Source organism: Typopeltis vanoorti, chromosome 3 (assembly GCF_054136105.1).
Source record: "Typopeltis vanoorti isolate ZY-2024b chromosome 3, IOZ_Tvanoo_1.0, whole genome shotgun sequence".
In the NCBI taxonomy this organism is placed as follows: Eukaryota; Metazoa; Arthropoda; class Arachnida; order Uropygi; family Thelyphonidae; genus Typopeltis; species Typopeltis vanoorti.
The window spans coordinates 44,235,795-44,259,078 of NC_143551.1; the positions used below are offsets into that span (position 1 = coordinate 44,235,795).

General features: G+C 35.9%; 1 protein-coding gene across 1 annotated transcript in view; it reads right to left on the minus strand.

The window, feature by feature from the left end:
- The window catches only part of LOC150108087 (multiple PDZ domain protein-like), an 859,697-nt gene that overhangs the window by 421,800 nt on the left and 414,613 nt on the right, over positions 1-23,284 (minus strand). Inside the window, exon 14 of the mRNA XM_090415962.1 lies at positions 21,928-22,168. Within this exon, the coding sequence (XP_090272088.1) occupies positions 21,928-22,168 (241 nt within the window). The remainder of the gene's footprint in view (positions 1-21,927; positions 22,169-23,284) is intronic.

Sequence of the window (23,284 nt, forward strand, 5' to 3'; positions counted from 1 at the left end):
TTATGCAACTCTAACACCTCTTCCTCATATGCCTGAGTTTCTTCCTCCACTGTAGAGATATCACCGAACTCAATGTTGCATACACCACGTTGATACTTGACTTGCAATAAAATGGGCACTCACTGGTTGAACAATCTCTGCTGCATCGCTACTTGTATACCATCTGCAATGATGATCTTTTACATTCATTGTTTCTTTTACTTGCAACAAAAAGATTGAATTCTTTTTTGATCGTCTTTAGCTAGCAGAGCCAATTTCTTTTCATACTCACACTTAGCTTTCAATACAATAGTGTTAACTTCAGATTTAACAGATATTGTCCTTATGCCCACAATATTCCTTCAATATAATCTTTCTCTGAAGAATCTCTTGATTAATAGGAATACACATCCATTTCACTCCAACCTTATTTTATTCTTCAAATTCTAGGGATACCTTTCAATATGGCAAAGCGATGTATTTTTTAATATTTCTCATGCACTGCCATTATCCATCCCATCTAGCTACTGATACAATGGGATCGAACATAGTATTCTCTTCAGTTGGTCATAATTTTCTGTTTTCAACTCAGCATGTAATCTTTTCTGAATGAAACATAACATCCTGGTGGATGTTATGTTTCATTATGTTATGTTTCACCTAGCCACTTTACACTCTCATACAACATGATTGCTGGCATCTGAAGACAGAACAGTAATGTATTTAAATGAACTCCCTGCCTGACACTCTAACCAGATTTAATACTCTTTGACCTTTAGCTCCCATCAAATGCTGTTTATGGAAGTTGTCTTACAATTGCTCAATAAATTTGGCATCATTCTTCTCATGAGATTTAAACAATACTCTATGTTCAGATAAATTAAAGTAATTTATGAGGATTACTTCTTTAGCACATATCAGTTTGATTGGGATGCATTTTGTTATAACAGCAACCTATCCACCAGGCCTGTAACAACCCCAATATGTATTTGATCTTCTTAGACTACACATTGTACCATACAGCTTCACACTCAATGCTACATGAAAAACTGTTACTAATATTGCAAACATAGCTTTCTAACCTAACTGGACTCAAATAATCTAATATCATTCCATTAGCAACACATCTGTTCCTGTCTTATCTAGTCTATGCTTTCTATAATTACAGCACCCTTTATACTTGAAAGCAGTTGGTATATATATGAGAGTGGTCTAAAAAGTTCTTGGCCTAGCAATAAAAAAACAAATTTATAATTTCAAAATTATTTTTATTTTTCAACATAATCGCCCTTAAGACTAATACATTTATTCCAGTGATGATCCAGTGCAATTATCCCGTCCAGGGCCGGCGGAAGCGGGCATGCAGTGCATGTGGGCGCCGCTACGAAGGGGGCGCTCGGGCACGGGTCATAAGTTCATTTTTAAGTAACAAAATTTTTATCATAAAAACAAAAAATTCTTAGAATGATCAATATTAAAATAAATAAGGCCGGATACACCAAATAAAAATTTTTTAAAAATTGTATATTGCCGGCTGTTTACAATTTTGCAGCGAGAGCACTGAAAAACTTCAGACGGCAGTCGTCCAGGCATTTTTGGCAAGCCCAAGTAGAGGAGAAAAGGCGAGGCAAATTTCCTGAAGTACCTTCGCTCGTAAGAATTTTCATACAAAACATTTGTTGCTATGTAACCAGTCATATGGTACTGTAAAAACTCGATTGTAGCTTAAATATTCCAAAGCACATTACATTCGATTGTTTACTTAGGTTAAGTCCCATGTGAATATTGTAAAAATAAACTTTGTTTGTCTCTGTATAGTTTGTTTTAGATGTTATTGTAAATAACACTCTGGAAGTTAACTGTATATACTGCTTTAATAAGAATATGTTAGAGTGTTAAAAACAAAGGCAATGTTTATATCGCCGAAGCTGCATGTAATAGATCTACATGGCGGCATTAGAAAGATTGTTATTAAAATTTGTTTGTATGAGAAAGGCTTGCAGGCTCTAAGTGTAAATATCTGCTAAGTCAGTCGGAAAGGTTCAAACAACTTTCCGATGGCCGGCAACTTACAATTAAAAGAAAGCGTAGGAGAACAAAGGTGTGCCGAACTTGAAACTTAAGATGAAAGAATCATATGGATTCTTTGAGGGTTTCCAAACTTCATGCAAGGTCTCAGAGGAGGTATAATAAAAAGAGGAGGTATAATAAATAGAAATATAATAAAAAGGGACTGAAGCAAACAGAAGGGGCTGCATGGATCCAGAGATTGCTGCAGAAGTAAAGGGGGGGCCCAGTTCCAGAGACGTCCATAGAGAGACAGGAGAGGCTGCCCGGTTCCAGACATTGCTAAAGCTGCCCGGTCTCAGACGTTGCTGAAGAGAGACAGAGCTGCTCGGTTCCAGACATCGTTCGTCAGAGAGCATCCCAGATCCAGACGTTGGTTGAGAGAGGAGTTTCCACTTCCAGAAAGGAGCTTCTCGGTTGGTTCGAGACGTCGCTAGAAAGAAACGACTTCTAGGCCACAGACAGGGCTTTCAAATTGCTGAAAGGAGAAGTCCCAAACACCGTAGATGAGAAAAGTTTCCAGTCCAGAGGGATCCTGATTGACAGTTGACAACAGTTTCATTTTTCTTGGAGGCGGCATTTTCAGATTCTTAGAGGCAGCAAATCAAGCTACTTGAGACGGCAGTCGTCCAGGCATTTTCGGCGAGCCCAAGTAGAGGAGAAAAGGTGAGGCAAATTTCCTGAAGCACCTTAGCTCGTAAGTTTTTCTTTTCACTGTGGGAGAATAACATTTTTCTGGAACTGTACGAGTCCCGCTACATTCCCAATTGATACAGCCGAATTCCAGATGAAGATCTGAGATGAAAGAATTGCCATAGAACTTTTAGTGAAAGACTTTTGGCTAATTGTGAGATACAGAGCCTTTGTAAGTTCAAAACTTTTATATAATTCCTCTTATAGTTGTATTAGTAAGACTTTTAAGATATATGTTTAATAAGGTTAAGAAGTGTCCTTAAGGGAATCAATTGGCATGTTAGAAGTTGATATCAAATTTGTAAAGATAACTTAACAGAGAGATTTAGGTAACCTCTTTGCGAGTAAGCTTGGAGTTTAATAAGTAAAATTTATAAACTGAGAGTAGATAACGTTTTGTGTTAAAGAAAGTATTTTAAAGTTGAAGAAAAAAGGTTCTAAATTTTGCTAAAGAGTTTTCATAGAAGGATAGAGAAAGCAATCTCCCTAATGTTTAAATACGTGTACATTTCATAGTAATGTAAATAAATGTTATTTGACTTTCTTTTAAACATAGCACGTAATAATATAAACAAGAGAGATTCTGAGAGAGCGAAAGCGTGCACAGCTACATTAGAATAATGGAGAATAAAGTATAAAGTAAAGAAAAAAGACATCACAAGCAATTAATAGAAATTACAAGTATACAAAGTTAAAATAATAATAAAATTTTACAATGTCACAGTAATGACAGGATAGCAACAGTAGATTTATAACAGTACGCATCTCAATAGGCTACTGACAGTAGCACAGTGTGGACTATTGTTTCGTCTCTGTGTCATGTTGTGCAATAATTTCTTGTGGGTATAAAATAGAAATGGAATCAAAAATTAAAAAAAGTTATCTGGTGCACAAAATTGTAAGCGTCATGCTGCTAAAGAAGCAGATATTAAGAAACAAACTGGGGCCCTTAATAAATATGTTAAAATATTAAAATATTCTGATGCAGATTGTAACCAACTCGATACATCAGAAATCAAAGTTGACGAACCATGCACATCATCCAGTTGTGCATGGTTCGTCAACTTTGACGAACTGTTGAACAAGATAACAAGATGCAGGATTTAAGTGAAAAACAGTTATGAGAAGATTTAGTTCTAGTTGACCACGAAACTAACACATTGTTAGTCTCTGTAAATTTAGAAGATCCAGGTGAATGGAGAAATATTGATGAAAAATTACGAGTTGTTTTAATTGAAATGGGGCCTGTTCAAAAGAAAAATATAATATATCCCAGAGATACATATGGTCGTAAATTTGGCGACATGTATTATAATAGAAAAATGAAAAACGGGGGAGCTCGTGCCAAGAACATGTCTCATTTATTCCGAAACTTTAAATTATGTTTTTTGCTTTTGTTACAAACTTTTCGCACCTGCTGAATTGAGTAGTCTTGTAGAAGGTTATACCGACTGGAGAAATGTAAGTACAACTTTGCATAGACAAGAGACTAGTTTAGCTCACATGAAAAATTCTGAAAATGGAAGGAACTTGATAAAAATTTAAAAAACAAAACTACTATTGATTGCCAGACTCAAAGCATCTATGAAATGGAAAAGAAACATTGGACGAGTGTTTCAGAACGCTTGATTGAAATCATAAAATTCCTTGGTAGCCAAAATTTAGCTTTTCACAGATCATCTGATAAATTATATGAAAGGAATAACGGCAATTTTTTTAAAATTAGTCGAACTGTTTGCGAAGTTTGATCCCGTTATGGAAAATCATGTTGAAAGGGCCCTATAAGGAAACAATAGAGTACACTATTTGAGTAAAGACAGTCAAAATGAAATATTGGAAACTTTAAGTAATGCAATCAAGGATACAATTTTATTATCAATTCGAAAATCTAAATATTATTCTATAATTTTAGACTGCACACCTGATGCAAGTAAAACAGAACAAATGACCATTATTATTCGTTTTGTTTCCTGTGACAATGGAATTGTCAAGATCAGAGAAAACGTTTTAGGTTTTGCAGATATATCAGATTCCACAGGACGTGGTTTATGTGCAACAATAGTGGAACAACTAGAAAAATGGAATATGGGCTCCAAAATTTGCTTTCGAACAAAAATCCTCGAGCTTTTTATGTGCCATGTGCTGCTCATACTCTAAATTTAATCATTAACGATGCAGCCAAAGTGATTGCAGGTACAATTAGTTTCTTTGCAATTATTCAAGAAATATATAATTTCTATTTATTCTCTTACATACGTTGGGCAATCCTTTTAAAGTTCGTAAAAAATTTAACATTTAAACAGCCATCAGAAACGCGATGGGAAAGTAAAATTAATGCAATCCATCCTCTACGATATCCGTTAGGAGAAATTTACGATGCACTTTTTGAAATTTTAATCAAGAAACTCAGCATGAAGCACAAACATTATGTGCTAAAATGAAGGACTACAAATTTATTTGTTCTATGGAAAATGATGTATGTATTGAATTAGACGTTAAGACCATTATTTCTAATTTGGTGAATATGAAATCAAGAACCCTAAAATTTTAATAAAAAAATTTCAAGTATATTTACGTAATTTAATTTATTTTGTTATTTTGTAAAGATTTTATTTTTTGAATACTTATATTAATAAAATGTTCTAATTATTATTATTTCTGAATTCTTTTCTTATTTTCTTATCTATCTTGAGTTTCTTTTATTTTCCTAAAAAATAGTTCCACTTATAAAAATTATTAAAAAATTTTTACAACTTACTAAAAATTTAGTAAAATGCAAGAATTTTTTAAACTTTAGTTCAAATAAATTTTAACTTTAATTAAAATTCATTTTAATTTTGCTAGCTATTTGGGTCGGTGAGAAGGCTATAATCCCTGTATCATTATATTCAATGATTAAAGTGAAATGGCTTTATCAAAATTTGATTTAACTTTTGAGAATTTTTTGAGTATTCAGGTTTTTAATGATTATCCTGCCTAAACAACACCCCAGGTTCGTTACATTTAGTGAACCAACGTGTGGCTGTTCTGTCAAAATTTATTTAAGAAATTTCAAATAATTTAAATTTTTATTATCGTAAAAGAACCACACACGTCTGGATCGTTACAGAGGTGCTTAGATAGACATTGCATGTGGGCGGCAAAGACCCTAGCACCGGCTCTGATCCCGTCCCTGTAGTGGTTCTCAGTAAGATCTGCAAAATACCCCTCTACAGCTGCAATCACATCTTATGAAGAGATAGAAGTCAGAGGAAACCAAATCTAGGGAATAGGGTGGATGTTCCAACAATTCATAGTGCAAATACCTTACTTTTTCCCATTACGAAAATCTTTGTGGACAGGTGCATTGTTCTGATGAAAGATGATTTTTCTTCTGCAAAACCAGGTTTTCTCTCCAGAATTTTTTCGTCTAGTCTGGATAAAAGATCGAAATAATATTCCACGGTTATTGTTTTACCTTTTCAAGATAATTAATAAACAAAATGCCACCTTAGATGGAGAGTTATCTCCATCTAAGGTGGAGATGAAAGGAGAAAAAACAATGGTAGTGGTTTTGAAGCATTTTGGTGAGAGGTGGAGGTGAGTCGAATGAAATATCTAGCATGATATTACCATAGATCTGGTAATGTGGAGGAAATGCATAGGCAAATTAGTCCACTGTAGATAATAAGAAAAGGATGATCATTATGGGTGATTTTATTTATGTACTATAGACTGAAATGAAGAGACATTTCAAACACAAGGGACTTGAGGGACAAACCTTATGCAGTACATAACAGAGGGTACACAGGGATCAAGGGTCTTAGATTTGAATTTCTAATCAGAAGATGTTATTGTAAATAAGGTGCTGTATTTTCCTCCAGTTGGTAAGAGTGACCATGAGGTCACTCTTACCAACCCAAAACACCAATGTCATGATCTTTAGCATCCCAAAACACCAATGCCATGACCTTTCCTGCTGATGGAACTGACTTTATCTTCTTTGGTGCTGAACAACTGGCTTCTATCAACTGTTTTGATGCTGTTTGGATTCTGGTGTGTAATGGTGAATCCAAGTCTTATCCACAGCAATAAATCAATGCACAAAATCAGTTTTATTCTGGTTAATATGCTCCAAGCACTGCTCAGAGATTTTCATGCGAGTGCGTTTTTGATCTGCTGTGAGCAAGTGCGGCACCCATCTTGTGCAAAGCTTTTTCGTTTGCAATTCTTCGTGCAAAATATATCCTATATGCTCTTTTAAAATGTCTATAGTTTCAGCAATTTCCCACACTTTGATTTGCCGGTCATCCAATACCATATCGTGCACTTGATGAATGATTTCTGGATGTCCTTCACATGGATGATTTTCAAGGCTTGTACGGCCACGTTTAAACTGGGCAGCCCATTTCTTAATTGTTGAAAAACGAAGGAGAAGAGCACCCATAAACTTTTATAAACTTTGAGTGAATTTCTTTTGACATTAAACCTTCTTTTACAAAGAATTTTATAACCATATGAAACTCAATTTTATCAGGTTAAAGGGATACAGACAACACTTTTGCTTCAGACAGCTGTATTAAGCAAACTACTTGACAGAATTACTTGCAATTTCACATGGATGTTTATGACAGATGTACCAACTTAGGGGAAAAACCTTGTGCTAGTGTTACCAACTATTGTCGAGGCCGAGAACGTTTCAGACCACCCTAGTATGCCTCTGAGAGCCAGCTGTCACCAACACCAATAATACAAGGCCACAATATATTCACCAAGGCAACAAAAATTCAACCTATTTGTACCTCATACTCCTGGAATTTGTCTACAGACATAAATGGTGTTTTTCTGTATATTCACCCTGTAGTCTGTAGGACCTGGCTGGACAAATTTCAGATCCCTATTTATACCTTATGCTTCACTCATACCAACATCCTTCCACATACTTAATAAGTCCAAGAGAAGCATAAAATCAGCCTTTTATCATAATCACCTCCATGATTAAGCATATTCATGTAGCATTAGTTCATTAATAATTGTCGCATTACAAATTTTATTCATCTAAAAATTGTTGAAATAAGTGAAACATAGTTATATAAGGATGACATTCTGGCAGGAATATAGACAGATGGATCTAATGTTTTTTGATAGGATAAGCAAAACAGGAGGGGAGGAGTGCTGTTGATGTTAGTAGAGGAGTCATCTCCATCTAAGGTGGAGATGAAAGGAGAAAAAACAATGGTAGTGGTTTTGAAGCATTTTGGTGTGAGGTGGATCGAATGAAATATCTAGCGTGATGTTACCATAGATCTGGTAATGTGGAGGAAATGCATAGGCAAATTAGTCCACTGTAGATAATAAGAAAAGGATGATCATTATGGGTGATTTTATTTATGTACTATAGACTGAAATGAAGAGACATTTCAAACACAAGGGACTTGATGGACAAGCCTTACGCAGTACATAACAGAGGGTACACAGGGATCAAGGGTCTTAGATTTGAATTTCAAATCAGAAGATGTTATTGTAAATAAGGTGCTGTATTTTCCTCCAGTTGGTAAAAATGACCATGAGGCAATTACTTGGGTGGTGGCCCGTCACATGAGGACTTCTGTGAGAAAGGGATATATGTGAAATTATAAGGCTCGTGATTATGACAGGCTCGCAACACAACTTGCAGCTATATCATGGAATGAATAATTGGAAAGAAAAGAGATCAATGATGCTTGCAAGCTGTTCAAGAACTGTCTGAATGCAGTCAAAGTCAAGAGGTCAAATATGGTAGGTGTGAAATTGTAAAAGGGGGTTTATTTTTTTTGTTTAGTTACTTGTTGTTTCTTGTTTTCTATTATTTCTCTTTTTTGTGTCCTGTCGATGCTGTGCCATTCTAAAATTTTCTATTTCCTTTACTTATATATCCTTCCAGGTGATGCTGCAACAGTGTAATATATTGTCACTTAATTTTATATGTTCCCCTTTTTATACTTTAGATTCCTACCTTCTGTATTCTATACTCCTTCTACCCGAAAGTAATGGAAATATTTATTTAGATTTATGACTGCGCCATCCATGCCTCGATATGATTCAAGAAATATAGTACTTCCAGTAGGTTATTAAATCTCTTTATCATCCCCAAGTTATCAATTTGCTTTGCAGTCCTGGCCCTATAATTCTCTATTTATCTCAAAAGGACTCTAATAACCTTTGGGCTCCCACTTTACAGATCAGAGTTTATTTTTGAATCAGTGCATTGCAAAAGACAAAAGAAATGAGACCAAACCATTATGTACTAATATATAAACAAAATTTAATTACTGATCTAATAGTTACAATACAATACATGAAATCAAAACTTCATTCATACAAGAAATTCATTAATCTTGAATAATTACTCAAATGTAATATTCAGTGAACTCTCTTATTTTTTTTTTCTCTCTAATTAAATCTCAGATAATGCATTCTATATCACAAATACTAAATATCATTCACACAGATTTTCTATTATATTCTCATCTTAAAGACTTAGTTAATTGACTGATAATCACATTTATTAAAACAGCTCTATGATGTGATAATAAGCAATTAATTAACAAACATTAATCAAAGGAAATCTTAATTAGCCCCATCTTTCTTGAGGAAATTAACTATGCCCATGTCAAACTCAATAATAATTTTTACACAAATCTATGAGCGTTTTGTGTACCTTAAATCACTATTTTTCTATATTAAATAGTTCAGCAGTTCCTTGAGGGGAATTCTCTTAAATCACAAACATAAAATAATTAACATTCAGACTCACATGGGTCTCTGACTGTCTTGCATATGCCTTCCCTCCTTGTTTCTTTTCCTTTTCTTTTCCGAGACTTCAGGGGTTTGTTCTCCATTCTGTGTTTTCTTCTTTTCCTTGATGGGAGTCACAGGGCACTATTGAGGGATCGCGTCAGCCATCAGGATACTGGATAGGTTTCCTCCGGCATCTTGAACTGACTGGCGAGGAACTGCGTAGGTTGGTGGGCATGTACTCAAACAGAGTGGCAAGGCTTGAACCAATACGGCAAGATTTCCTCTTAGACTGTAACCTCTGGTTTATCCTTGGCTTCAGAATGGAAACTCCCTTTGTGGAAAGACTCCCATCTCTCCGCTCCGGAACTAATCGACACCTCCCCTTCTCGATCTCTTGTGGAGAGATCACGCAAGATGAAAACAGGAAGCCCTTCTCAACAAAATTCCAAGCCTTATATTCTCATTACCCCTGCACTTTGGGTTACGTTTATTGGACCCCAAATATTCCCGTACATGGCTTGTGCGTAGTTACGAGAACCCCATACAACAGCACGTGACTGGCGGTTCTCGAACTTCCGCTGTCAAATCCTATTCTTCCCCTTTAATGTCCTTAATCTGGCTATGTGGCCTACGGGACTTTCCGAATGATGGAGGCATTCCCTTTTCAATACTGACCTTGAAGGTCACCTGCTGCAGGACTCGTAAATATGTTTCAAGAGAAACTGCCGACTTACAGACACTATTACCCTTGGTTTCAAACCTCCTACTTCTGCTCTTAAACAATGAGCGAGTTAATTCCCTTTAGGCTTATTTTGATCTTTATACAAAGTTTAAACATACCAAACATAAATACATTATATACAAGGTTTTTACGGTGTGTTCCTACTGTAAAAATCGATGTACTAGAGATTTTATTAATTTTCGTAACATCAAGATTTTACAAAATGGATGAATGAAGAGGTGAAGCATGCAATTTGGAAGATGCCATTATGGAGGCAGCATAAGATCAAACTAGAGTGGATGGGGTTGGATACTAGATAAGCGCACTGGATTGGAGACTGGCTATCTGATAGCTATCAATTTTTGATATTGTATGGGGGAGCAATATCCAGGAAGTGGAAAGTCACTAGTGCTGTGCCACATGGGCCTGTTTTCGGGTCATTGCTGTTTAACCTGTATATTAATTATATTGGCAAAGATTTGGATGGGGATATTCAGTTGTTTGCATATGATACGCAAAGTTAGGACAAACTATGAAGATTAGAGAAAATGTTGTAGCTTTACAAGAAGACTATGGACACTGGAATAGGGAGTCTAGTTCAATGATGCAAAATGTAAGGTTTTAAAATTTGGGAAACAAAGATGGGATGTAGAATATACACTTGGTAGGGATATAATCTTGGAGGTGGAGAAAATAAGAGATCTTGAGGTGATAATGGATAAAGATCTGAAATTTAGGGGACACATGACAAAATTGTAAGGATAACACAACGAATTCTTGTAATAATGTGGAGGACACTGATTTCTAGAAGTAAGGAGATTCTTGTTTCATTGTATATACTACTTGATTAGGCCATATGTGGACTACTGTGCACAGACTTGGTTACCTGGTTTACAAAAGGATGAGTAGGCGTTGGAAAGGATCCAGAGGACACTGGCTAAAGTAGCTTCCGATCTCTGGAATATCGAATATGAGGAAAGGCTGAGAAGATGCAATTTACAGTCTAGTGGATAAGAGGAAGAAGGGTGATATGATAGAGACCTACAAGTTAGTAAGGGGTTGTTATAGGATCAATGTTGAAGAGGTTTACAGAAAGTGGCAGGAGATCAGAGGACAACCAGAGGTCATCTGTGGAAGCTGTATAAGGGGGATTGAGCAGGGGAGTGAGAAGCAGGTTTCTTTGCATGCAGAGTTGATTGATTGGGAGTGTGGTGTCTGCAGAGAATTTGAGTGTTTAAGGTGAAGTATGATGAGCTGTGTGCATTACAAAAGGACTTCCTAGATGAATCTTTGACTCCATGGAGTCTTAGGACGATGATGATAATAATAATAATAATAAGATGAGTAGTGGTAACAGTCAGTTACACTAGGAGTACAAAGTGCAAGATAGAGAGGTAACTCACTTTGTGATGGTCGCAAAAGTTCAGTATGAGCGGCAATTAGCTAATGAGGCCAAAAAGGAATTCTAGTGAGTTTTTTTTAATAGGTAGCCAGTAGAAGAAAGAATGATCATGGAATTATGATATTGGCTGGACAGAATGGTAGAATGATAACCACTAAGGAGGGTATAGTAGATATGTCAAATGAATATTTTATAAAAGTATTTCATTCTTGTGAAAGTAACATCAGGCAAAATTTGAGAGCAGTGGGGAGGAGGAGCCACTGATAGTGAGTGTGCAGAAGGTATATGAGGATTTGAGTAAATGTGATGTCAATAAAACTGTAGGATCTGATGGTGTATCACCGGATGTCTTGAGAGAATGTTCCAGGGAGTTAACAACAGCTTTAACTTACCTTTTAACATGTCTTAGATTACCCAAGTTCTAAAGAAGTGAAAAGAGAGCAAAATTGTTTCACTACATAAAGAGGATGATAAGACTAAGGCTTTGAATTACAGACTAATCTGTTTGTCTGGAGTTGTGAAAAAGGTGTTAGTGAGGACCAGGATTTGGAATTAGGTTGATGACAGCAACATTTTCTTTGATAGATAGCATGGATGATAGTCACTAAAGGAAGTTTGTATTTTAGCAATCTACTTATTTACTTACTATAACAAAGGGTGACAGGTGCACTGGACAAAGGGTAGGTATAAATGGGTATATTTAGAATTTACTGAAGTCTTTGATAGATTGCCACATGACAAGCTGGTAATTAAACTGGAACATATGGGATTGAGTAGAAGATCAGTGCACCGGAGTGGAGACTGGCTTTATGATAGGTAACAGCAAGTTGCATATATGGGAGTGATATCTTGGAATAGGAAAGAATAGAAAGTTGCCAGTTGTGTGCTTTGAGGTCTGTTTTGGGTCGATTGCTGTTTAATTTGTATGTAAATTAATATTTGGAAGAGCTTGAATGGTGATATACAGTTATTTGCAGATGATGCAAAGAGCTACTCCTCAAAGCTCTTGCATCATCTGCAAAGAACTGCATGCTATACAATGGATGTATAGCATTGCAAATGGAAGTGAACAGACTTTCTGAATGGGCAAATAAATGGAGCTACCAGTTCAACATATCAAAGTGTAAGGTTTTAAATTTTGGGAAGCACAGATGTAATGCAGAGTATAAGGAGAAAATTTCAGAGACATTTCGCTAAAATTGTGAGGACAGCATAGCACATTATGGCAATGATGCATAATAGGAGTAATGACATCATGATTCCATTGTATAAAGTTTTGATCAAATTGCACAGATTTAATCACCAGGTTTTGAAAAGGATTAAGAGATGCTGTAACAGGTTCAGAGATGGTTGACTATCTCTGGGAGAGGATCTGGGAGAGGAAGCGGAGAGGATCCAGACATCTCTGGATCCTCTCCGCTTCCTCCTCCTCATGAAGAAACCCTGGTGCCCATAACTGGGCACAGTAGTCCAGATGGGGTCTTATCAAGGCCCGATACAGAAGAACAACAACTTGTTTGTCTCTGCATGTTAAAGTATTTTTCAGAAGCGAAGTGATTTGATGAGCTGATTTAGCCACTTTTGCAATGTGTCCCCTAAACTTCAATTCCCTATCCATCAACACTCCCAAATCCCTGGCCTCATCAATCTCCTGGAGTACAGTTCCACCAATGTGATATACTGCTGCTATTCTTTTCATCCCAAACTGCATAACCTTACACTTTGCCACATTAAATTGACATCCATTTTTCCTAGTTCAGTCCTCCAATCTATCCAAATCATCCTGCAAAATTTTGACATCCTGTGAACTCACAATTGCTCTATCCAACTTTGCATCATCAGCAAACAAGTGAACACTTCCTCTCAGATCCTTTCCTATATCATTGATGAACAAATTGAAAAGTAGTGGTCCAAGAACAGAGCCCTGCGGCACACCACTAGTCACAAGTCGTCTTTTAGACTCAACTCCTGAATAAACTACTCTCTGGTATCTCTCCATCAACCACCCTCCTATCCATCTCACCAACCCTATTTCCATCCCCATATGCTACAGTTTACTGATTAGAATTCCATGTGGTATCCTGTCAAAGGCCTTAGCAAGGTCCAGTAGAATCACTGTAAACACATTACCCTTATCCCATTCAGCCGTCACTGTGTTATAGAATGTGAGCATGTTACTGAGGCATGATCTACCCTTCACAAAACCATGTTGTCCCCCCCCCACACACACACACGGTATCCCATTTTCATCTATCCAATCCTGTATTTTTCTCTTGACTAATTTCTCCAAGACCTTGACAATGATTTCTGATATGCCAAACAGTCAGTAATTTACAACAGCAGTCTTGGAACCTCCTTTATGCAGTGGAAGTATTTTCCCCTCTTTCTACCCCCTCGGGACTAACCCAGACCTGAGACTCAAATTAAACAAATTGGTCAATTGCACTGACAATTCTTTAGCCGCTTCACATACGACACGAGCTGGTATACCATCCAATCCCACAGATGTATTGACATTGAGGTTTTTTAATAGACTATTTCACCTTCACGTCATTCACCACAATTCTCATATAATCTATTGGTTCAATCATTCATTCCTGCAATGTCTCCACCTGGATGATATACTCTTGCAAAATGCTCGCTCAGTAATTCAACTATATCAACTGATTCAGTTACCTCCCTACCATCAGCATTCTTTAAAATCATTCTGCCATATACATTTTTTCTTTTACTTACAACATATCGAAACAACTGTTTGGGATTCTCTTTAGCCTGCATGGCTAATGTTCTTTCATAATCCATTTTTGCTTTTCTTACCACACTCGTTACTCTTCTGGCCTGCAATTTATACCATTCACGTGCCTGCCTGCCGGTCACCTTTCTCCTTAAATTCCCTCCATAGTTGTTTCTTTTTTTGCAGCTCAAGCTTAACGGTGTTATTCATCCATTTAACCCCTACTTGATTTATTATTCGGACTCTTGCAAACACTTCTTAACCGCCTCCCATGCACTATCCACATCTAGCCCTTGCAGTTTTACATGCCATGGCACTGAAACAATCAAATTCCTAAGCTTATCATACTTACCACACAGATAATTCCACATGTACCTTGTCTTAATTGTAAATTCCACACCTTTAGCCACCTCACAAGTCAAGACCCTATGATCACTCTTACCAATTGGTTGCAATGTGGTCATATTCGTTAGAGCCAAATCCTCAGATGTAATTACTAGGTCAAGCACTCTGTGATCCCTAGTATTTTCCATTACATGCTGTCGCAGATAGTTATCCCTTAATAACCGCATAAAATCCAATTCCTTCCTCCCATGTGTCCTCTCCTCTATCCAATCAATGTTACCATAGTTGAAATCTCCCATAATAATTATCCTCCTTCCACTCATTTCTTCTATTTGCTTATGCATACTATCTCCACCATCTATTCCATCACCTGGTCTATAGCAGCACCCAACTGTATATTTTGTTCTGCTTGTTTCAGTCTCACACTAAATTGCCTGAAATGTGCTCTTTTCTCTATCCTGCAGTTCCACTTCTATTCTCCTTGGCTGTAGCTCATCAGCTATCATCAATAACACTCCTCCCCCCATTTTATTCTCCCTGTCACTCCTGAACACACCATACCCCTCACATTCAATCCCACTAGCTATATCATCTTCTGTCAGCCATGTTTCACTAATGCCAATAACCTGTGGCCTGGAAGTGCCAACCAAGGCCAAAAATTCTTCCTTCTTGTTCCCAATACTTCTGGCATTAGTATACATGAATTGCAGAAGCCCATTTGTCCCATCCCTATTTTGATGCCTTATACTAACTATCCCATTCTGATTTGTTGTCTTTCGTACTCACTCGGGCATATTACACACATTCATACACTCAACTATCTCCCTAAAGTTTGCATATCTACTCCCCCCCCTCTTAATAACTCTAGTTTCCCTGATTCTGCACATCCACTTCCACTACATTCAACAACACCCTTTCAAGTCTCCGTACATCAAATCCATTCAAATGTAAACCATCCACCCATCTTATATAAATCCTTTTGCCCATCGAACTCGCTCCACACCACTCCTCATGCATAATCCATGCATAAAGTCATTAGCAATTATGGCCCTCCTTCTATACTCTTTACTATCATACCGCGGCAACAGACTCACCATCCTAACCCTCTCACTCTTCTCTTTTGCTACCTCAAGCAATTCCTTCAAATCCTCTCTCATAGCCATTTTGTTTCCTTTCGAATCATTTGTTCCTGCTACTGCTATCAATTCTTTCACCCACTGCTTTTGCATTCTAATTGTCTCACTTACATTCTCAACGTTCGCACCAGGTTGGTACGATTTTGTTAAATTCTCAACTATCACACCTCTTATTAAAGAATCTCCATACAACACTCGCTCTTCCATTTTGTTTACACTCACTATCATACTCTTACTTTTCCTATCATACTTTCCGTTTATTAGTCAGTATGCTCGGTAAACATTTTTACCAACACTCCAGCTGCTGATTTGCCCTGTGTATCGCTCAGCATAACCGTGCGATCTCATTCATTGCATCAGTCTCATTATTTTTATTTTCTGTTAATTCATTCATTCGTTCTGTATGTTTACCTCCATTAAATTCCATATTCGTATAATTCCATTCTTTCTTCAGACACACTCCACACTTTCAAAAAAATTGTAATCATTCCTAATATTTCATATTAATATTTATTAATTATTATACAACATACAAAAACCTGGTAAGAAAGAAAATTTAAGGAAGCCTTCAAAATTCTGATAAACCACCCAAATATCAACAATAATTGTGGCATGAAAATTCCTAGAATCTGGATGGCACACATTCAGCCTACTTAATATTCAGTATCCAGCATACTTCAAGACTCTAGGCAACCTTCAGCTGTATTGGAAACCATTCCATACAACTGGTTGGAATTTATATGTAAAATCATGGTGTTAAAATATACATATATAGACTTGTTGTTGCTCCCAATGTAATTTTACAACCAATAGATAATATTAATAATAGGACTCTAGCGTTGATGTAGTTTTTTTTTTTTTTTTTTTCACAAGAATTCAGGCCAATGATTGTTGTAATGGTTGGTCAGTAACTTTAACAAACCATATAGATTGTAGTGCAGCTTGTTTCTCTGTATATAGTATATATGCTCCAGAAGATGACCTTGATATGCAGGTTGAAACGTCGAATATGGATTTTGGTTTATTTTAAACTAAAGTTTTACTCAAACATGATAGTTGTCTCCATAATGTTCTATAATGTATTCCTTATACACATTGAATCATTTGTGATCATAGTCCTACTTAATTCAGTACTATCGTAACTAAGTAATATAATAACAATTTTCACTTTCTTAATCTTCACTCTTGCTTTTCTTTCAGCAGCCCTTTCATATACTCTCATAACCATATTTATCATGAGTTAAATAAGTACTCCTATAAGAGCTGCCATCTCTTTTACTTTACTGTGGCATGTACGCATCCCAGCAGTTGGATATGTGGCAAGTGAGAGAAGAAGAGAGTGCGAATATGAGTAAAATGTAGACAATGGGATAAATTCATTGAGTTAGATATTACAATAACAGACCTTGTTGCATCAGGAGCAGGAAAATCACGAGAGACGAGTAGTGTGATAGGTAAGAAAAATGAGCGAAATATGAATGAAAAAATAAGAGTGGGGGAGTGTGGAAGACTTAAATGATTGTGAAGTATTCGGAGATGGTCATAATTGGGAGGATGAATGGTGAGTAAAAGTGTAAAAATAATCATCATTTAAAATTCTGAATATTTTCACGAATTGTTTATGTTAGAATGTTTATTAGTTTTAGTTTCATAACATGCATTGTCGGCACTTGTGATGTGTCCGTTATTGAAATTGTTTTGTCAAAAATTATATGTAAAGCAGTTAAAAATGTACGTACTTACCGGATTTGAATAGTTGTTACTTTAAACAAATTTATTGTAGTTTAAAATATTAAGTTTTGTGTTTTATGAAGACATTCTCTTGTCACTAACAGAGACAACGTGTCAGCCATTATATTTAGTTTCTCGCTTGCCACTTTCATGGAGTGCGCATGCTCACTGAGAAGTTTGATGTGTGATTGACAGCTGACAAGAACAGCGTTCGGAATCAGAGTAACGGAGAGTAAACAAGAAGAGTGTTCGGAGAGAAAATTAGAACACAGGCCAGCAGATATTTAGATTTGGATGAAATTGAGTTTTTTTTTTATGTGACAGTCGGAAAAAAATTAATAGTATAATCTGAAAAAGGAATCATGGAACTATGAAGTTTCAAAGTGGAATAAGTATTGATAATTAAAAGAAAATATTGCTATAGATGTTTTAAAGGGAATATTCGAGGAAATGCTAATAGGAAGATTAGTAGTAGATTCTGAAAAGGGAATCGTAGAACTGTGAATTTTTAAAGTGGAAGAGTTAAGAATGTCAATAAGCATTAGTGAATAAAAGAAGAAATTGCTACTTACGTTCTAAAGGGATGTTCGAGAAAACTCTGATTCGGAAGTTTCATCTGTATTAAGGACGCCGGATCTAACTATTATTTCTACTAAAAGGAGACAGAATTGAGTCAGGAAGAATTAATGTGTGCTACATAAGTGATGAGAAAGGATCCTATGAAAATGAAGAATAAAGTCATATATCTTCAGAAAAGGGTCATGACAGAGAGAGAAACTGGCTATGAACATTTTGTCATTGTGAAAACAAAGTGTTTAGTCTATTCTTAAGTGTAAGTTTATTTTTAAAAGGCCTTGGATCCAACTAAACTTGTAGTTAATTATGTAATATTGTTTGAAGTGTATATATATTGTTTTTGTTTTATTAAATGTGTTTATTTTGTATTTTGGTCTTGAGTCAGTGATTTTTTTGGATTCTGAAAGAAATAGTAAAAAACGAAGTCATTGCACCAATTGGAGTGAAGCCTTGTGCAATAAATAAATATATAGGTACACAATGACATCTGTCTATGACAGATTAATATTAAAAAAAAAAATTAAAAATCCTATATTTAAACAATGGTGCAGCCGGTAGGATTAATATTATGATAATATCCTCAATATAAAAATCTTTAATTATTAACAAGAGTGACTAACTTGCAGAGAGAGAGAGAGAGAGAGATGAGTTGGAAGAGGAGATGGAATGTCTTGGGAATGAGATGAGAAGTATGAAAGATGAGAGTAGGAGAATGGAAGAGATGAATGCAAGGCTAATCAGAGGAGGAGTAAGAGAGACTCCAGAGAGGAGTGAGAGAGACTTCCTCCAGGCAAGATAGAATGCCGGAGGAGTGTTTGCCTGGAGGAACAATAGAAAGTGTGGCTATAGCAAATAAGTGGGGCGAAAGGATGGATGAAATGATTGTGATGGTGGGCACGAATAAATTGAGAGGCACTGTAAATTGAGTGGCGAGAAATGTGAGATTAATGCTTGAGGTTGTACAAAAGAAAAGGCAGAGAGGAAAGATAGTGTGTGTGTGTGTGTGTGTTACCCAGGTATGAGGAGCTTAGCAGAAGAACAGTAATAATGAATAGCATAATAGCCAGAATGTGTCAAAAGAGAGGACTGAAATATGTGGATGCTTGGAGAGCATTTGAGGACAGACAGGAACTGTATGTGAGAGACCACTTGCATTTGAATAAGGAAGGATGTAGACATCTGGAGAGATTGTTGTTTTCTGAACGAGTCAGTGTGTCAATGAAGGGAAACTAGAATTCCCTCTTGTGGGAATGGGTGCTTGGTAAAAGGGGGACGACACCAGGTAACACTGTGTCCAGTGGGGTCTGGAGGGGATAATGATAAGTATAGAAGCAGTGACGTTTTTATGCTTTATACCAATGCCAGGAGTATCCGGAATAAAGGAGATGAACTGGTGGTGCTGAGTATCAGCCTGGAAAGATTATTGGGATCATTGAGATGTGGTTGATGGAAGATGATATAATAACAGAAATAGAAATAGCAGGGTATGGCATTTTTTGGCAGGATAGGAGGGAAAACGTGGTGGGGAGTACTGCTTATGATGAGTGATGACTTATGTCCTCTAAGAGTGGATGCTTCAGAAGGCAGTGACAGTAATAATTTTGAAAGTATATGGTGTGAGGTAGAAGTGGCCAAGACAGGATATTTAGTGGGGTATTGCTACAAACCAGGGAGCACAGAAGGTGATGAGATGATTAGCAGGAGATGATTAGGCAGTTAAGCTTGGCAATTGCAAAAAGAATGATTGTTATGGGAGATTTTAACTACATCAATATAAGCTGGGAAGAGGAAAATGCATGTAGTAATAAGAGTATAGAATTGCTGGAATTCTTGAGGGACAAATGTCATAGGCAACATGTAATAGAGGGAACAAGAGATTCAAGAGTTTTGGATTTGGTCATAGCATCAGAAGAGCTGGTAATAACTGAGATGCCATCTCTCTCCCATCAGACAGAGAGAATGACCATGTGTCATTCTCTCCGTCTGATGGGAGAGATTTTGTCTCCAATCAAAAATATCAAAAAAAAAAAAAAAAAAAAAAAAATTCTTAGCCCACCCACGGTACAAAATGTACTACAGGTGTAACTTTTCGTGGGTGGGAACCACATGAAAAATAAATAAATAAATAAAAAACACTGATGTGAAGTCACCAATCTCTATATGCAAGTAACCTATTTGTGCAGGTATTTTATGAACAAACTTTGTTTGCTTACACTTGAGTCAAGGATTAAAGAAAAATATAATTTCTTTGTGTGTATAATTTACTTTGAAATCAAGTGAAAAAAAATTGTATAAGTATCACTAGCTGTAAGAGAAACATTTCAGGTAGATGAACATGGTGAAGAAGGTAAAATTGGTAGATGAAGACAGAGGCAGTTATACTATATCTGATATATCAGATATGCTATATCATCAGTCATCCAATATTTTATGCATTTAAAACAAATAAGTATGTGTGTGAGAGAATAAATCTTAAAAATTGGTTTCCTAATGATTCTTTGTAGTAACTGAAACAGACTGCATACATAATATGCAGTCTGTTTTATTCTGAGTAGTAAAATGAGGAGTAGTTTTATTCACCATTTATTCTGAGTAGTAAAAGAAAAGGCTAATAAATACCTAATATTTATAGCCAAGGGAATATGATCTTTTACTGAAGGGTGATAATTCTGGGGAGAAAACTGTAGCTGAGGTTAGTAAATAAAGGAAATGGTTCTGATTGATTTCCAATGGAAATGCAAGTAAATTGCACTGATGACAGAACACAAAGGATTGACAAGAACTATTCATAAAGCAAGCAGTACAACAAGATGTAATGGTAGCCATATTCAAATTAATTTCTCATCCTCTGACTTCATTCCCTAGAATCAGCTCAATGGAACAGTGTTCCTCATTCTTTTTCCCCAATGACTGCAATGCTCAGATAGTCAAAAAATGCATCAACAAATTCCTTTCTTTCTTCTTTCTAACTACTTGCCTACACATAGCACTGTTGCATGTAAGGCTGATTACATATATATTATACACACTCAAAAAATGTATTTAGGTGGGTGTGGGTGAAGTTATACTGAAAATAAATAAATTATTCATCTTCCTATAGTTGCTCTTTATTTTATACAAACTTTGTCTTGTTATATAACAGGCACACACTCTATGATGCCATTTATCAGGTGAAGAGTGCAACCGAAATGTTGCAATAGTGATAATACCAGTGTGATGGATAATAACAAAAACAATTATAAATTATAATTCTATTCATCATACAACTCACAGTATTTCATTATTGAAATAAATGGTTAATGATGATTCATTAAATACTCTCTATACTATAAAAAATATTATGAAATTACCTCAGTCATGTTTATTATTTTCTTTATTTTTTTTACAATGACTTTCTTGTGGTTTCTTAGGAAAGGAAGTACTTATGGTTTAAGTGGAATAAAGAAAGAACACTAAGGAATAATATTAAATTCTTCTTTAATAATTTCAAGCTAGATAGAAAAAAATGTGCAATACAGAACTCAAAGATGCATGCAGGCAAAACAAAATGGAAACAGATAAGAGGTTAGAGTGCTAATGTGAGATGTATAGTGATATCAGTTATTTTACTTAACAAAAAAATAATAATAATAATAAATAAAAATTTAAATTAAAAAAAAAAAAGATATATCATAGATCAAAGATTTCAAATGAAATGTAGCATGTTTATTATTACTGGATAAAGGCACGTGTCCTAATGGTGATGCATATAAATATTATGTATAATAATAATAAAAAAAAATACCTAAAGATTTGCTTCCTTTCTTAATTCTAACTATCCTCTCAAGTGCAGCTGGAAGTGGTGGAATATTAAGACCCCATCTCGAAATGCTAGGTGAAAATGCTGGACTTGTGAGTGGAGAAGAAAACTGAGAATCTCCTAGAGATGCTATAGATGATGGTGTCAGTGATCTTGAACTTCGATAGAATGAACTATATCCTATATGATTTGCATGATTGATGGTATGAGTATTTTCTTTCCTATCCTGAAGAAGAAATTAATTTCTCTTTTAAAATAACATAAAAAAAAATGTTTTTGAAAGAAATCACTCAAAAATTAATAAAGGTTCACTCATTCACTAATTCTTAAGATTGAAATTCAAAAGGAATTTAAACTTCCGATGTTAACAAAATAATGTAGATGCATAGATGTCCTTTATATATTAAAGAAGAACAGATATGCATAGTGTCTACTCTTTAGCAAATGAAATGATTGTAGTTGAATTTAAGAAAAGAGAATATATATCTTCTCTCTCTTCTACTTCTTTCAACCAGGCCAGACTAGTTGGCTGAGAGGCTAATGCATCCACTCTCCATCTAATGGAAGTTCAAATCAACACCATGGGCATGGATGTTTGTCACTGCCTGGTGTGAGACCACTTCACTGCTTATTGGAGACCAGAAGTGGCTTGAATAGGTTTTATGTTTGGTCACTAGAGCTGGGGTTTCCTTATTATGAAAAATAAAATAAATAAATAAACTAATAAAAAAAATTCATTAGTGCACCTACAGTGTTGCCTATGGGTGTGAGACTTGGGTAATGGTCAAAGATCCTGTGAGATGAATATTGGCTTTTGAAAGAATATGTTATAGAAAGATTCGAGAATTGAATGGGTGCTAAAGGTAACAAAAGAAAACTGAAAAGAGAATCTGATGCAGAAAATTATTATTATTATTATTATCATGGTGTCAAAAGACTCATCATGAGAGGTCCTTCCTAGGAAACACAAAATCTATCATTTTGTGTTTCCTAGGAAAGTGGATGCATTAGCCTCTCAGCCAACTAGTCTGGCCTGGTTGAAAGAAGTAGAAGAGAGAGAAGATATATATTCTCTTTTCTTAAATTCAACTACAATCATCACTACTCCTTGAGGTCAGTGACTGTTCTTACTCTCAACACTCTATCAGGCAATGCAATCCATGGTTCAACCACTCTACATGCAAAGAAACCATACCCCGCCCTCTTGCTCACAGTTTCCTTTCGTAACTTCCAGGGTTGGTCCCCTTATCATCGCTCCTTCCTGCTGTTCTACCAAGCAAAAAAAAACTCCCCAGTGTCAACCCTGTAATAGTTTAAGTCTCAATCATATCATATCTCCTTC